The sequence below is a fragment of the Micropterus salmoides genome, unplaced genomic scaffold (genome assembly GCF_014851395.1).
Source record: "Micropterus salmoides isolate LMB-PRFRI ecotype aquatic unplaced genomic scaffold, ASM1485139v1 Ms_hic_scaffold_14, whole genome shotgun sequence".
In the NCBI taxonomy this organism is placed as follows: Eukaryota; Metazoa; Chordata; class Actinopteri; order Centrarchiformes; family Centrarchidae; genus Micropterus; species Micropterus salmoides.
In genome coordinates this window covers 9,967,214-9,985,159 of record NW_024040485.1, presented here as the reverse complement: position 1 = coordinate 9,985,159, position 17,946 = coordinate 9,967,214, and the positions used below count along the sequence as shown (strand labels likewise).

The following is a 17,946-nucleotide window of genomic DNA, read 5'->3' as shown; positions in this document are numbered from 1 at the left end:
AACATAGCTAAGCGGCACTTGAGTCTAAAATTACAGCTGCAGATATCTTAACATGTTTGTTGAAAAGCACATAGTCTACTTTGAATTATAACTATTCTAATTAGCACTGGGGCTTAATGATGTTTACTGTTTTAAAGTTTCATTCCCATGCCATGTGTGTGCCTGTGATGAGCTTTTGTTTTGTCTGGCTGCGATCACTTCTGCCATGATCACTACAAAGTCTCGGTGTGACATCCCCTATAAAAATTGTGTGTGGATATTAGTGCTGGAGTTTGTGGATTGGACTTTTTTGCAGTGACACTCATTTGCATAGAAAGGGTCCAGTTTTGCTCTAAATGTATGTATATTACTGATTTAAATATATATTAAATATTATTTAAATACGTGCAACTAGGTTCCAGAGCATCGAGACGCTATTTGCTTGGAAGCGCCGTTAGGGGTGCATTTCACCATTTGTGGTTTCTTTTTGTTTTATTTGTGCAGGTTTAGCAGCCACAAAAGCTAAGCAGTTCTTTGCCCATCTGTTTTTATAGTTGAATATTTTAACTATGACAATATTGATGAGGATGAAAGAGTGTCAGTTTCGGGGTTTATTTAATACATTTGGCTAATGCATTAAGAAAGAAAATTCTTTAATGAAAGTTTCAGGTAAGAAAATAATAAGAATTTACGGAATAGTGCATAAAACGTTAATTTGCACGGTTTAAGCACAGATATGTTTGTTTGTGAATGAGACTCCTCAGTTTTTCAAACAGTCTAGGTGTGCACATTTTATCTGAGTAATGATCATAAACTTGGTTTTGAACAGTATACTTTGCTACAGTCAAAAATGACTAAATATTTTCCACCCACTGAACTAAAAACTAAAAACAACAAATTCTATCAGGCTACTCAACAAAGTCCTTTACTCAAACACACAGAGGAATATTGATTTATTTCCTCCTGCTGCATTCTGTCCTACCTTATGAACTTACAAGCTAGAAAGAACGAGGGAGAGATACAAAAAGGTTGTGAGAAGGCTTCTTCTTCAGGATAGAAGGATGTGCAAATGTCATTAGTTTAAATGATGAATTGTCTTGTCACACTATACAGTGGATGAAATGGTGTAAAATCAACACGCTGCCTTTTCTTGAAGTTCCATATGCGACCATAGTAAAGCGCATACTGCAGATATCCTCCAGGTTTGGATCTTATATGGTTCAGCGGGGTGTGATGCACGTTATGCACTGTGGAGGAGTTACAAATGTAGACTCTTTTTAAGTGCAAGATACAGTTGAAGTGTGTGATATGGTACTTTTATGAGCTCAGAATTCCCACCGGGAAAGGGAGATACAGAGTTTGTCTATGGCTTGAGGGGAACATTGGGGAGCATATAATAACAGTAAAATGTGTCATACCTTATCTAAAACTATTATTCTTTTGTATCCAAATTGCCTTTGAATAACTCTCATGTATACCTCAGAGGGGAAGTTTAGGATAATTTTTTTTTGTTGTTTTTGAAAATTGCTTTTGTTTTCCATTTGTAAGCATTGAAAGTCAGTGGGGAATAAAACAATTCTCTCTTTTAAATTTCTACAAGCCTGCAGTTAACATGAGATATTCTAACTTCCTTATGTGTTACAAAGCAGAGTTTTCTGTGCTTTTTAGCAAATTCTTTGCGTCGATGCAAGTTGTTTGCAATGATGCATATAATTATATAGCACACTGTTTCGCACATCGCGCTTATGCTGTGTGCATACGACGTGATTATAATGGCACTGTTTGCAAAGTAGAGGAAGAGAGAGAAAGTAGCGAGGGACAAAGAAGAAAGTGTCCAAAGTATGGGATTATTTCAAGCTAAAAGAAAACAACAACTCTGTAATGTTGGAGAACGTGAGTTTGGGTTGTAACGTCACAGTCATGAGTAAACTTAAGCAGTTGATCCCATTATTACCCCAAAAGCTAAACTTGCTAAAAAAGTCTACTGGACAGGAATTAGTATTAGATCTGAAAAAAAGTAATTTCATTAGTTTTGATGCTCTCCACAATGATTTAACATTAATGGCACAGCACCAAGCCGTTTTGAGCCTCACCACCTAAGTTAAATCTTATAATGGCAGGGGAAATCCTGTTAATATGACCTCAGAATCATTACAGATAGGATTGTTCATTTTTGACTTTTGTGTCTTAATTTACAGATTTTTACATTTGTAGAAATTAACACAAAAAATAGGCAACCTGAGAGCCATCTCCCTTCTGTATCTCATGTATTTCATTTGTACATTAAAATCCAAAAGAATAATCTCCTCATTAGCTTAAAAGGACTAATTTGCATCTCTAATTTGCTTTACAAACCTCAGCTCCTCCACAGTCAGCACTATATTTTCTTTGTAATGTAATTTAACTATCAAGGTGTGTGAAACATGTATGTGGACAGGACAGAGCTGTAACCTGACAATTTAATGATAATCTTTTCCTCCGCTAAGAAGAATGAGGAGAGAAAATTAGCAATGCATTGAGTGTTACCGTACTGATTAACGATTGTGTGAAATTTTAGCAGCGAATTAAGTGTGACTCGAGTCCGAGTCTCAAACTCAAGTCCCCACCTCTGTCAGAATGTCATGCTGATTGTCATTATTGTAGTTCGGTATAAAATGATATCACGCATTTAGATATACTCATAAGTGAATTCATACAGCGGGACTGCTAAATAGTTAAGAGTGTCCATAATGTAAAGTCTGAGGTTTGTCAAAGTATCCTTGAGCATGACTCAGGACTGGATGTATCCAACAAATGCTACAGTTAAAAACAAAACACATGCATTCACAAGGCAGTGGAGTTTTTGGACCTTAAATAAGCATAATCTATGCATCTTTGAAGATAACCAAGTCTGAAATTAGGATGTGATACCTATTTGATAAGACCTGTGGCCCTGTTTTTATGGTTACTTTGACACGATGATTCAATAGATACTAGGTAAAAAAGAAAAAGATAGACAAACATTGAGGTAGGAAAAACAAGAGACATTGTAAGGGGAAAATAGAGAATGACATGGGGGATGAGAGAAATAACACATTAGCACTTATGGATTAGCTGCCTCTCATTCCCAGGCCCCGCTGCAGCCCTGTGGATGTGCAGCTCTGACCGCACAGCCAGCCAGTAGCGGTCATGTCTTAATTAACGAGCAGACATCTGATCAATAAGTGAGGAACGATGGAGAAAGAGACGTGAAAGGTGGGACAGCCTGCATGGTTCAAGGTTTTTGTTTTCTGTTGATGTGGAATAACATTAGAAATCAATATCATGGCTAGCCCCGCCACACACTCTGACTCTACTCAGGAGAGGTGAAAAAAAATCCCCCTTCTACCTTTTCCTCGTGGCATATTTCACAATCAATTTTCTGTCATACAAGATCATAGTACAGTAAAAATATTTTCAGTGCAATGTAATTCTGAGCCTTGTAAAGCCAGTTTTATAAACTTGTGCTCTGAGAAACTGGCTACTCTGGTTTTCTGGTTATGTTGTTATTTGTGGCATCTGAAGCTTCCCAGGATTCATTTCTGAATAAAATGTTGGGCACTTAAGTTAGGGATTTCTTACATTTGTCACAATGACCCTACAGATAATCAGCCTTAATCATTAAGGATTGATACACAGAACCAAACCCACAAATGAACCATGATATTGTGAAAAGGTTTGAACCATGATGTGTCTTAAAATCTTGTATTCATTGTCTGGGGTGAGGGTGTAAGCTGCTTAGCAACTCAATTGTTTTGAGTATTTATTCTGTGTATTTGTTTTCTCTGCATTTTTAATTTTTTAATTTAATTTTTTATTGTTGTATGTATGTATAGATGTGTGTTTTTTTGACCCTCTTGAAAACGAGATGCTGCATCTGAAGGGGCTATCCGCTAATAAATTGAATTAAATTGCATACATATAATATATAATGTTGTTTTATTTACTTCCACATAAATACATAATAATATTAATAATAGCCCTACAATATCTGTACTGTGTGTGTACACTATGGTTATGATAGGACAAGATTGTGATTTGTGATTATGGCAAATAAAATATGCAAAAGGTATGGTAAGGGTTCATTTTATTTTATTATTGATTAAAGGGGTTAATCGGAGTTCCGCTGTCAATATCTACAGTATTAGCTCAGGATCAGATTTCTCCCGTTGATAGCACTATTGCAGCACTAGATGGATATATCACGTGATCAATCACCACATTTACGTTGCTTCATTCACTGTGACAGAGAGCGAGGGGTCGCAGTGACCAGAAGGTACATATGTTACTTAAAAGGAGAATGAGCCTTTTTTCATGGTGTTCATGTTTTCTTCACTTGGATCTATCCCCTCTGATCTTCTCTGTTTGAGAGAATATAAGTAGCACAAGCTGACCAATCACAGCTCTTGCCCATGTGGTACCTCCTTAACTGCTTTCCCTCTCAACATGTAGTTACATTATTGAGGAGGTGCACATTATTTATGGCATAGCCTACAGATGCACTTAGCTGTAGGTACAGCATTACGGCAAATGAAACATCAGGCAAGATGTCTGTGAAGGTTCTCAGTCATCTAGTTATCCAATGAAGGTTAAAATCAAGGGCAATTGGACTTTCGTCCCTCACCCAAGAGATTTCTTCAGAGACAGTGCCAAAGTCTCTTGGAAAACTTTAGGCAACTAATACACTTGGTTAAAATTAGGGAAAGACTGTGGTTACATTTAGTAAAAAGGTAAATATAACTGCCAGGTCTGTGACAAACTCTGGTGTCCTCCATGAAAATCAGAGTTGCTACATGCCCATCCAGTGCCCTGACCTCCAAACCCTGGCTTTCCGCCTGACTGCATAAAGGGCTCAGTATTGGTACTGAACGCTGGCATTGGACATAAATCGGGACATGCAGAATCCTCCAATATGAATGGAATTCCTTTGATACTGGTGGACAAACTGGTATATCTTCTACTGCTGATGTTTTAAAAAGCTTACGTTTTCTGCTGTGCCACTCTATTGTGTCTGCAATTTTCCCCAAGAGAAATGACTTATCCATTTGTGACAAACTTTTATATTATCTTTTAATCTTTGCAAAGCACTTCTCATGAACCCTCGACAAATACAAAAAGTTTATATAACTTTATTTCTGAAATATAATTGTAAAATACGACAAAACAATTTACAGATGACTGTGGAGGAATAAATTAAGGTTTCTAAAGCATGCCAGTATCCATTAATTCCGAGCACTGACATTCATGAACATATCCGCAGGTTACCTGACACTGCACATATTCAGCTGGGTATGAGAGAAAGTTTATCAGCGTTTGTGGAGATTTCTGGGAATTCTCAGACAGGATGGCCATTCTGTGATAAGGCTTTCACATTTGGTTGTAGCCAGAAGGCTGCTGAGGCTGGTGGCAACTCTAATCAGTCTCTCCCCACCCGCCTCCATCACCCTCTTTCAAGTGAGTTACTGATCCACCTCTGGACAGAAATTGTATGTTTATTTTCTTTTCTTTCTCACTGCAAACTTTTGGTGGAAAATTGAATTTGATACCCAGGGGCAGGATGGAAAATTGGGCAAAATAGCTTATTTCCCCCCCAATCCAACCTTTTGCTACTCTTTGTAATGAATGGCAAAATAAGATATCTGTGGGAGATGCTATTCTGTGCTGGGTAGCAGGCCTTGCAATTTAGAACTCATCAATTCATGTTTACAGTACGAGTCTGAATACCAGAAGAGTGTATCTGACTGCATAACATTTATATCTCTCTAGTCGAGCTGAATTGGGAGTATCACATGCCACCATTATGAAAAACTTGTTGTGGCATGTGATCAAAGACAAGAAACATCATGAAGTGTTGTCATATTTTTGTCTTTTTTTTGCCAGTTATGACAGCCCATGTTCAGTGACTGATTTGTTCTGGTTTTGCTGCCAGAAGTCAAAGATCATTAAAAAATACTGAGATCTCTGAAAGTGTGCTATTTAAAGCAAAAACTGCAGCTTGCTCAGAGAGGAAACCCCATAGATTAAACCATAAATTTACTCATTATTAAACAGGGCATGGCTAAATTTGGAAGCACAGCCTGGCAGTTCTGAATGTCTCCATGTTTCACTGATGTGTCTCTGATGATTACCATTTAATCAGCTGCAAATGCTCTTAATTACAAGATTAGTCTCCTACCAATTAGCCAACGTGCTAATGGTTATAATCTGCCACTGAAGTTGACTGAATTCTAATTAGGGACTAACTGATTCAATTCACAGAGGGCCCATCTGATGGGTCATTACCAACCTAGTTACCCTCATATAAACCAACTGCAGCAAGCAACACAGGTCCCATTTTGGAAAGCAGCTGTAGAGGCTTTACGACCATCATGTGGGCCATTTCCATGCGTCATGAAACAACAATGTTTTCATTCTCTGAAAATCACAGTGGTGGCATTCTGATGACTCACTGATAAAAATATTATACACTGCAACACTGCAAGCTGTGTTAATGACATATGCAGCAAAAGTCCTTTTTATTTTACTGAAAGTGTAGGTTTTAAAATTGAAAATCAGTAATCCATAAACTTTTACCTTAAGTGGAGAACGAATAGTGTCTAAATTCAAACAGCAAAAATAGATGAGTGGCTCTCTTTAAAGCTGTGCTAATCAATATTTTAAATATTAATAATGGATCAAATGAGTTTTCATAATGGGAAGGAGGTTGCTTGTAGTGATGAACCCACCAAGAATTATCACCCAACTCTGCAGTCCCCCTCAACTCTACAAACCTTTTTTATGTAGTTTTGGATTGTTGTTTTGTTTTTTTGGCCAAAACAACACAAATGCATGCATTCATAATACTCTTTTCCAGCAATAAAATCTGATAAACCCACTGTACACTACCTGCTCAGCACCAAGTGGCACGCAAAGTTAGTGACTAGCTGGTGAAAATAGTGTCTACCTACCTACCTACCTACCTGACAATAATGCTTTAAAGAGGTCATATTATGCTCATTTTTAAAAAAAATCTTATTTAGGGCTTGCACCAGAACAGGTTTATATGGTTTCACTTTCAAAAAACACCATATTTTTTGTCATACTGCAAATTGCTGCAGCTCCTCTTTTCACCCTGCCTGTTGAATGCTTTGTTTTTAGCTATGGAGTATTACATCTCACCTCTACAGGATCTTTGTTGGGAGTTGCACATACGCAATTCCTATTTAAGGACTACTAGCCATTCAGAAGCAAAGTAGGGCACGTTGTATATGTTCCATTACCAGATTAGCAACATGGACTGGAGCAAGAGTTTCAGAGTGGTGAGTTATTAATTTGTAATAAAAGTTTTTCAACCATAAAGTTTTAACTGAGCTCTGTCTCTACATCACCGGAACAACTTTATGTCCATTAACTGCCTGGAGGGTAGCTAGTGTTTGGAAGGGAGAGGAGAGGCAGCAGGCAGACGTCTTGTTACTGTGTGCTGCAGCTCAGTGTGTTTTTCCACCGGTGATTTCTAGGGCGTGTCGGACTAGCTGCTAGGCGAGTATTATGACGCACATTTTGCTGTGACGTCACAGGGATCAATTGGGAAAAGGCTGGACTACAAACCAGCTGTTTCCAGGCAGTTCAGAGCAGTGTTTTCGGTGGGAGATGGGAACTCCCTTTGGCCTGGACTTTGGGCTTTTTCACTTTGTAAACCTCTTACATGCACAAAAAAGAGATATAACTCAATAAAGAAGAGGGGAAAAGCCAAAAAGCATAATATGACCCTTTTAAAGCAAAATATTTAACCAAAGTAAGTTCAAATGTTCAGACTTTATGTGCTGCCTGACCCAATAATGGTATTATCATATTATGGGATTATGAGATATATGTGGAACCTTGATATGTGTCAGCAATAAAAAAATGCAGCGAGACAGGCATTAAATTATTGTCTTCACAGGAGGCAATCTCAGCCCTTTGTCCTTGTCAAGTTAGGGTTTTAACAACTAATTTAGGAGACTAGAGTTCAATATCTGCTCAGGCTGCTACTTTTTTCTTGATCTAGACTCATTTTAGAAACAGAAATTTGGGCTGAGTTAAACTTATTCTAGGTCAACTAAACGCTTTGAACTTGTAAATACTGAGCAGCCATATTGTCCAAGACTAAGCCTATAGGAAGGAGGCACTGAAACTTCTTTCCTTTTTAGTTGTAATGTCAGTAAAATGCACTTAAAGCTAGGGTTATTATAGAAGTCGCAGGACTGTAATAAACATACACAATCATTTAATTCAGTGGGTAAATATTAAATTCTGTCAAAATGAAATGATTGTACTCATTACACATGAAAATGGGTTTTGGGGGAGTAGCTTTGGGGGTATATAGGCCTGAAGGGAGGGGGTAGGATTTCCTCCGGTTGGATACTTAATCTAGCTGTCTCTTGTTAGTTTCTCAAACGTTGCCTACCTGAGTTTTTATTAGGAATCCTCATCATCAAAATGATTTCATAGCCATTTATGTTTGGTCAATTCGTGTTTTCTAAAATCTTAATCAGCGACATTTTTGATGTCCTCTTATTGAAATGGGATAACGGATATGTTGAAAGTTTATTGTGTCAAAGCTGGGTGACAGTGACAGTTGATGGTGGTAACATTCAAAGAAGTACAGTGATGCACCAACAAATGCCGTGAATAAGACCGCTGACAAGTAAACGTGGTAAATTCACAATTTAAAATATTGACAGCTCTGTAAATGTTTCATGAGGAAGAATTTGAACTCGATATGTTTCTTTAGACACAATGGTGAAAAACAATGAATGTAACCACAACTTTTGTTTGTTTACCAGAAAACTCAACCAGGTACATTGTGAACTTCAAACCAGCAGCATGCTAGTTTTCACTTAAACTTAAAAAAGTACCCAAACGTCATGTCTTGATTTTATTTCAGAAATATAAATGAGTTTTACCTGCCCTGCACCTTGATGTCAGAGATGGCGTAGAAGTATCTGGACAGGTTATTTTCATCCACCATGGTGGCTCCAGTGGCTGGTTTCAGCAGCCTAATCCTCAGATCAGTGATGGTGAAGAAGTCTCTCAGGTTCTTGGTGGTATCCAGCTGGCCATACAGTGAAGCCATGTTGTGTAGCCGAGGACCAGCAAAGAGGGCAAAGCGGTCCTTTATCTCAAAACGTACTGTCTTGTCGTTCTTCCACACATAGCCTCGAGAGTAGTCCTCAGTACAGATGATGTCCAGCAGGGTGCGCTGGGTGAGGTCGCTGACTGTCTTGGGTTCCATGGTGAAGGCATCCAGGCAATCGGTGGCATAGAACTGGTATGGGGTCCAGGTCCGGCCGTAATCGAGTGACTTTTCCAGGACCATCTGCTCCGGTCGTCCTGACTCAAAGGTGAGTACAATGTCATCAGTCAGCTCGATGGTTTTGTTCCATGACAGTGTGATGTTAACCTGGAGGGGCTTTGGGTATTTCTTCCATGAGGTGGACTGCCAAAAGGTTGTGGGGTTGCGACCCTCAAAGTCAAACATCAACTCTGGAGGATGAGCCAGCTCCTCCGTGGTGGCGTCACATTCATTGTTGCACATGTAAGGATTCTCCTATAACAAAACAAATAGACACAAATGTGTAAGTGCACACTGCAATCAGGGTACGGTGCAACTCATAGATATTGTATTGTTACAATTTGTAATGACTTATTTGAGTGAGCTGTTAAGTCTAAGTGCAATGCCCTATGTCAAATATTAATATTTTAAATGTGGGGATACATACGGGGACACTAGCCTATGTAAAAAGAAGAAGAATCTGCAGTGAGGTATTACATAATCAAAAAAACTATCATAGTTCATAACATTGCAATGCAATTTTTACTTGTTGAACTTTGTTATTGGTGCATTTTTATATAATATATATACATACTGTATAAGCAGTACTAAATCATACCACCAATGACAAATGACATTGCTCAATTTTAACATTTGTTAATAACAATATTAATCAAATAGCAATGAGCAAAAACTTTAAAAAGTAAATAGTCAATTGTGGATTTATTTATTTATTAACATTCAAATATGTGGAATGTATGTGTACACTTTACATACACACAATAATACTGACAAATGGTGATAAAACTAAGAATAAGCTATTTTTAGTTTTGAAGATAACATTCAGAGGAAAAATTCCTGTAACACACATGTCAGTTATAAATCAGCTCACTGTAATGGTCCCACCCTCACGATGACAAAATTTTAAGCATCTCCAAGGTCAACTCTTGGTCCGCTTTGCCTCGAAATGTTATTTGCTTATCCAGGGACATGTTGGCTTGCCATCCTATGTTGTTTCCACCACTGTACTCAATAGCATTGAGGCCAATGTGTATTTTATAATCTGTACAAGTAATGTTGGCCCTAGGGCTGCAGGAGACAGTGACCCTATCATTAAAACGACACTGTGGATCCCATATTCTTGTTCAGCGCCATTCCTGCCTACACTGCCACCCAAATTGCCGATGTAATTGATATTCCTGTGTGGTATTTCAGCTGAGATGGGAATGGAATTCCGATGAGTGTTTCTTATGAAACACGCAAAGGGACATGCATTTTTCATGGGCCTGTGTCTGCTCTGTACCATAGACATCCACACAGTCTGGATGTTTGTGTGAGTGTGTTAGTGGGGAGAAAGAGGACCTCTTGATGTGTTTGTGTATGTTTGTGAGAGGAATAGAGAACTCTGAATGTGTTTGCTTGTGTGTGTGTACACAGGCAGTTTGCATCCTTCTGTGTGTGTGTGTGTGTGTGTGTGTGTGTGTGTGTGTGCGTGTGTGTGAATGGCAAAGAGAGAGAGCTGAAACAGAGCCAGAGAGCACAAGACACACTCCAATTGACATTCCTCTCACCTCTGCTCCAGGAACAATGAGGTTAAGTGCAGATGAGATTCAGATCAACTGTAAAGCAGTTCGATAATCAGCAATCATCCGACACTCTACACGCAAAATTATCTAAAGGTGAGAACAGTGCTATCTGCAACATTACTCACTTATCTCTCCAGTATTGCAGTGCGTTCAACACAGACTGCCACTTTGTCGAGTGAAGATCACTGGCAGGAATACTGATAAGCAAGGAGCATTATATTTTATTTGAAAAGACCAATAGCTGCTTTTTGTCTTTGAGTAAGGACTCTAAATTCCTCCCGCCGAAAGAAAAAAAATGATTTGATGCTTTATCTTCTTCACAGGAAGATCTATGTACGACTTCCCGGTTTCTAGATACAGATCTTCTCAGTCCATTTTATTTCCTGTGGGACTGTGATATGCTATCTGCGCCATGCTCCTCAGCTAGTAGTGATAACTATGCAATGAGGTAGAACAAGACTGAGGGATTGTGGGTCACTAGGCCTGCTCAGCTGACTCAAAGGAGCGTTGCGTGATCCAATTAGGAGGGTAATAAGGGTTATGCTGCTAAGACAGAGAGTGAGAGAATATAAGAGAGAGTGGGAGGGAGAGAGAATGTAAGAGTAGACCTTTCTTGCAATGTGTGTTTTTAAAAAAAAGAAAGATCTCAAGACCTCAGTTGCTAAAAGTATTCTTCTCTCATGCCCACACACTAATGCAGAGCCAACACAAAGCTTGAAAGGCCACTGTAGTCTCAAAACAGAAACACAGAGGAAGAGAGATCTGAAAGAGAGAGTTAAGGGGAAATAAGGAAGACGTTTGGCCACAGGGACAGTAAATTGTACTAGTGTCAACTGTTTGCCAATGATGTGTGCTGAGGCTCGTTATATTCCCTACTTGTGCTTGGACAGCCTTGGAGGTCTGCTCAGGGCTCAGACCTTGACCGTAAAAGGAGAGAGAGAGAGACACAGACAGTGTTAGGGAGAGTGATTTCCCTGTTGTCATTCAAGAGCCAGAATTTTCGGTTATGCTTGTTTCATTTGCTGTCACGGTAAAGTCTGGGGGAGCAGCGGGGTGGCTGCTTTTGCATCTTCTGAAATGAGAGCCTTATTCACAGAAGAAATAAAGAACTCAGACCGCAGCGTCCGTGGTTAACGAGAAAAACTATTTCCGAACAGTGAGAAGCAGAGTAAACAGAAGCTCTAAACAGAGAGGAATTTGCTTCATCACGCCAGCAGAAGAAGTGTTCAGAGACCAGTGGAAAGTCATAAATTCAATCCATAATCATTCTCTCGCTGCCTGCCTCAACTTCAGGCCTTCAGGGAAGTGATCATTCTAACCAAGGAGCCAGTTCACATATGGGAACTGGCTGGGGAAAAACCTTTCATAAAAGCCTCTTCTGTCATTAATAACACTCAATAATGTGAAGGCATTTTTCCAATCTAATATTAAGTGACATGTACAGTATTTACTGCCCAGTGAATCTGGGATGGTAAAGATTTAGAGAAAGGTCAGGACCTTTCATTGGAATTCCTGTGGTGGTTATTTAACAACAAAAACAGTGCATTATGAAGATCAATACCTTCTGTGGTCACTTAAGACCCAGGGCTTTAGTTCTATGCTGGGGGGGGGGTGCAGCTATTGAAAAACAATAAGCCCTCTCAGCTTGATCCTTTACCTGTGATCACGGCTGTGGGAGAGGGAAATAGTCAGCAGAGAATTAAAAAGAAACAGGAGTTCTGTACCAAAATGAGATATCGACCAATTGAAAAATTTGACCTGCCCTTACAAAAGAATTGTTGCCATGAAAGTATAATTTAGCCTGGATTATTATTGAGGTTAAAGGTTATCGTGGTGTCACTTTTAACTAAATGTACCAGGCTGATGTAATTATATTATTGAGAAATGCATTTATTTGTGTTTGAAATACTGTGAATCTGTATTTTGATATTTTGATGAAAGCAGCTTGCTGATTTGATTACACTTATTGATGTTTTTCATTATTGTTATACTAGTTGGATATCATATCACAGAATTACTAGTCATCCAACTATATGACAATATATATGTCTAATAATTTTACTCTATGATACCTATGCCATTATTCCATGCTACTTTATGCAGTTATATTGTGTTATATCATAATTGCATGACAGGCACTCCTAACATAAAGACCTGTTTACTTGTTACGAGGAGTCCCACTCAGCTTGCAAAAGCAGTTGTTAAATATGTTGTGTGGCTCTGGAGCAGCTTTCTGAAGTCGAAGAAAATAACCCAAATGATGTAATGGTGGTGTCATCAGGGTTATCTCAACTTGGACTGGGAGACTAAAATTTTATGAGAGGAAGTCTATGTTAGAAACTGGCAGCATATAAATGATCTATCTTTCCCTGTTTTAGTGTCACCTCTCTAATAACATTTTATTCAAAACCACATAAGATGCTTTTATCCTACATATTCTGCTTATTGTTATAATTATTTTATTCTATGTGTATGTTGAAAGGGTCCCCATTAGCATGTTACAACAGACAGATAGTCTTCCTATTTCCACACCTATTGACATTACATACAGCGCTGCAAGGGCTTCTAATGGCCCACCTTTTATTGGTATTGCTGACATATCTATTGCCACCATAGTTGCTGTGTAACTGAGCCCAGCTGGTTTCTATCAATGCTATATGATCCATCCGGGGGCAGTGGCTTAATGCTGGTTGCGGCTAATAATGTCCTGATCTCTGCAGCCTATAAGGTCAATCCAATATCAGGGTGTCACACAGTAGGAGAGCAAGAGAACAAGGAAGAGAGAGAGAGAGAGAGAGAGAGACCGATACTTGCAGCTGGGAGTGTGCATTCAAATGTCATTCACTGGAATACAAAGCGGGACATTCATCTCTTCAGACTGTCATGAAGGCTCAGTGGATATTTAAATGTAATTTCATGGTTGTGTTCAATAGTTTATTGAGGTTTCTATTATGGGAATCAACGGACCGTGACAGAACAAACAACATGGCACAGAATAAATGTTGTACACCAATTATATCAATAAAATCTTTGATATAATATTATCAAATATTGACACAATAATCAATCAAAAGTACAGCAATGAATGTTTTCTCTCTTAAATGGGCTGCAATGACAACACCCACAAAGTAACCATAAAAAAATTTGGAAATACCCACATCATACAAGAATCCATGCAAACACTAAACACACTGACATGCGCACAAACATGAGGATGTGATGTGAGGCAGATGTTTAAAAAAGGGACATATGGCCAATGACACTGAAAAATCGCAACCTGTTGATGTGCCTTTTGACACAAGATATGGCTCGGGAGATAAATTCCCTGGTCAATGACAGCTCCTGTTGAAGAATGGGTGCAGGCAATCCAACCAATCAGTTTAGCTGACAGATTTCTGGACTTAAAGCGCTGACCACAGATTTAACTTACCATAGTTTTCTAGTCAAGCCATCTCCCTTAAAGGGTAACTTTGGTAGTTTTCAAGCTGCTATTTTCCCTTTTTCTTGCGCCTATGTGACAAATTGGGACAACATTTTTTGAAACTGGTCTAGTATTGAGCGAGCTGCAGATGGCCGCAGCAAAACAGGGCTGCAAACAATCCTTGCAGGCAATTGTGCCCTCTGGTCCACCACTGCCTCGATCGGTTAGTTTGTGTTATTATGTGACTTTGGTGTTTTTAACCCTTTTAAACATCAAAGTCACACAATAACACAAACAAACTATCCGACCGAGCCAGATGTAGACCAGCAACTCCTGTGTTTAGCGAGGTAAAATTACTGTTTTATCAATGGAGTCTGGTGGCTTTGCAAGCGATACAGTGACTGTTCCTGGTTAATCAAAAAAGGATCTAATGCTTTAAAAAAGGTGTATCTGTAGGGATGTTCCACAATATTGTCAGACACTTCTAATAACAATCTGAGCCTGTCAGTGGTAAAAACAAGCACTTCAGTGGACATACTTTGATGGGGTGAATTGCCCGCAAGGATTATGTTACAGCCCTGTTTTGCTGCTGCCCACTGCAGCGCACTTGCTCATTACTGAAACAGTTTAAAAATATTTTATCTCATTTAGTCACATAGACACAAAACACGGGAAAATAAGGATAAGGAATAAGTTACCCTTTAAGGAAAGCTTGTCTTTTCACCTCTGTGACATTTTAACTTAATGTTTGAGATATGCTCACTGCATTGTTTCTATGTAAATCACTCTGGGACAAACTATTTTGCTTAGTACTGAATTTTGGCCTGACTTTATTTGACTGATGTACCGTTATCAGGAAAACAGAAGAAATATTGTGCTATCAGTTACCAAACAGCCCTGGGGGAAATTTATTTTGAGTATAAACAGAGGCCCAGAGCATATAAAGAGATCATTCTGTATATAAATTGCACAGAAATCCAGTCAGAAACTCTGGAAGGGTGTAATAATTATAAAACACAGTTTGTTAGTTGCAGCAATTAAAGCCTAACTAATCAAAGAGAGTCAATCAAAGAATCATTAAATTTTTTATTAGTTCTTATGCTAGAGTTTCCACCAAATTTCCCTCCTCATTTCCAAAAAATAAATACTGTATGGCTGGAGGAGATGTTTGTTTAAGATTATGGCAATGCACAGGTGTTTTTTGGGAATCTGAAGTTGATGACGATAATAATTAAGATGCTGGACTGTACAAGCCACATGCAGCTCTGTACCCTTGCAGGGATTATTTAAGTTAATGGTAGCTACCTGCTATTTCCTCCTATTTCTAGGAAAAACGCCTAAAATAATACCCAAAATGAATCTGGAATAACTCCTCAACCTTTTGGCCTAGATAAATAATTCTGGAGATGCAATCAAGGACAAAATAATATTTTCATCCTCGCCTGGTATAAAATGTGTATTTTCATAGCAATATCATCATCAAAACCATCATCCAACTCACTATAATGCAACAGAATATCTTCTAATACACCTGAAATACAGCTGTAACTGTAAATTTAATGAAAAGAAACAGTTACAAAATATACCAGGCGAATGTCCATGTTTTGGTCATATTTACTGTTTATATGTTCACTGGAGTTTTCTTCAAAACACTATTTCTGTCCATACAACCACATTCCAAATAACATAATGCTTCCAAAACATTGAAATATTGATAAAAACAGTGAATATTCATCAACATGTCTGTGAGCAAAAGCACTACCATACTTTACAGGCCCGTAACTTGAGAACGGATCATGCTACAGGGCTGGTAGTGGGCTCTATCTCTTTGTCTTGAGCAGATGAATTGTTTGGTATATTGGATGCAGCTACTAGAGGTCGGTCGTTAGACGATGATAAAGACCGTTTGTTCCAAAGCATCACTTCTCCTCTCCTGCAGTTTTAGGCGAACCAAAACTCAGAAAGAGCTTGTAGGGGTCTGCAAATAAGTCTGGCGTTGGGCCAAGTCAGGCAAAGTCAAATTATTTCAAATCCCTAGGCTACTCGTGTGCATTTTTAGCACAGTCGGTACTTTGTGGGACTCCTGTTAGGAAGTTTGTAAGATCGATACTAAATGACAGCGGATATTTTTTTCCTCCCATGTTAAACAAATTGAATTGAACACTTTTGCACATGCTCACAATAAAGCATGCACTGCAATGTGTTCGAGTCCTGGCGTTTGACCTACATTCATAAACCTATGGATGCTTATTTTCATTTCCCTGAGAAAATTCAGGGGAATCCAATCACATGTTTACTGATGGCTTTTTCAGAGGTGTGTCAAGCAGGCTAGAGTCTCTTTTGAATTTCCTTCAGATCTCTTCAAAGTAAAAGCTCTCAATAAACTCGACATAAAGCATTGCTGAAAAAAAGTTCTTGCACTTTTATTTTGGAGGCACAATCATTTTAGAAGAAGTGATTGTGTGAGTAACTGTTGCTGTCATGAGTGAGATCTATTTCAGCACCAGCCACTATCAATTTATTTATTTTTTATTTTTCTGCTATCAAAGCAGTCTGGCCGCGGACCAGATATTATTGCTGGCGGGCTAGTTCTGGCTAAGAGGGATTGCGCAATATCCAAAATGGTGGCCGGAATTATTTTTGTCAGCATTTATGTTTGTTGTTATTGTTATCCAGCTAATAACTCTGTGAGTTTGGTGATTTGAGTGATATGAGTTACACAGCTGATCACAGCTGGAGCTGAGCTTTCAGCTTTCTTTAGAGTGGTTAGACTGAGATGTTGGAGGAGATGAGAGATATCTGGATGGCAATAACTGCAGTCATGTACAGTGATTGCAAAGCAATTTATGTTGTGATATAAGCTCATTAAGATGCTTGGTGTTTGATGTGTCTTTGGTATGGATAAAAATGGTTGGTTTGAGATTCTAGATGAGCCTCCTAGCTTCACGGAGGTGTGTGGCATGCATAGGATAACATAATACTAGGATCTGACACGGATTTCTCTTCTGTGTTTTGCGTGAAAATGGATCTATCCACACTGTACAGGGCAGGTCAGGGCTTAACAGGTGCAGTAGACACAGTTCTGTAAACCTTTTAAAATGATAAGTAGGATTTAAATTACTAAAGACCCTAGACATCCCACAACTTATTTTGGGTTTTCATTTCAACACGGTTTCCACACCCAACAGTTTATGTAGATAATAACAATCCCTTAAAGCCCAGGAACTGTGTTTCACAGGTCAAAGATAAAACTGAGGAAGTCTAACTGTGATCACTGTTTACAATGTTCAGATTGGGTAATTAGTTTACCATTCACTTAATTTTCTCTTCCAAATAAGTTAAGCTAACCTTTGTTAAGCTAACCTTTAACCTACTGTATATGATCATCTGACTGCTTGGTCTTTTGGATTTTGTTGTTGACATTGTCACTGCATTCCCCAATCTCCACAATTAAAATCTTGTTATTACCAACAATGACGATGGCCAAAACAACTATGAAAATGAGACAAACATTGGTTTTTTTTACCAGAATTTCCCTTTACATATGGCATTTGAGGTAGCGCTGCAATGTGAACCATGCAGTAATGCAACATTAATGTATCTGTGACCTGTGTGTACTTTCATAGTTTGTGCTGAGCCCTCAGTAACTT

General features: G+C 38.6%; 1 protein-coding gene across 1 annotated transcript in view; it reads right to left on the bottom strand.

Moving 5' to 3' along the window:
• Positions 1-17,946, bottom strand: part of LOC119901835 (netrin-G1-like) — a 71,173-nt gene that overhangs the window by 32,535 nt on the left and 20,692 nt on the right. The window contains exon 3 of the mRNA XM_038717544.1: positions 8,922-9,565. Coding sequence (XP_038573472.1) covers positions 8,922-9,565 — 644 coding nt within the window. The remainder of the gene's footprint in view (positions 1-8,921; positions 9,566-17,946) is intronic.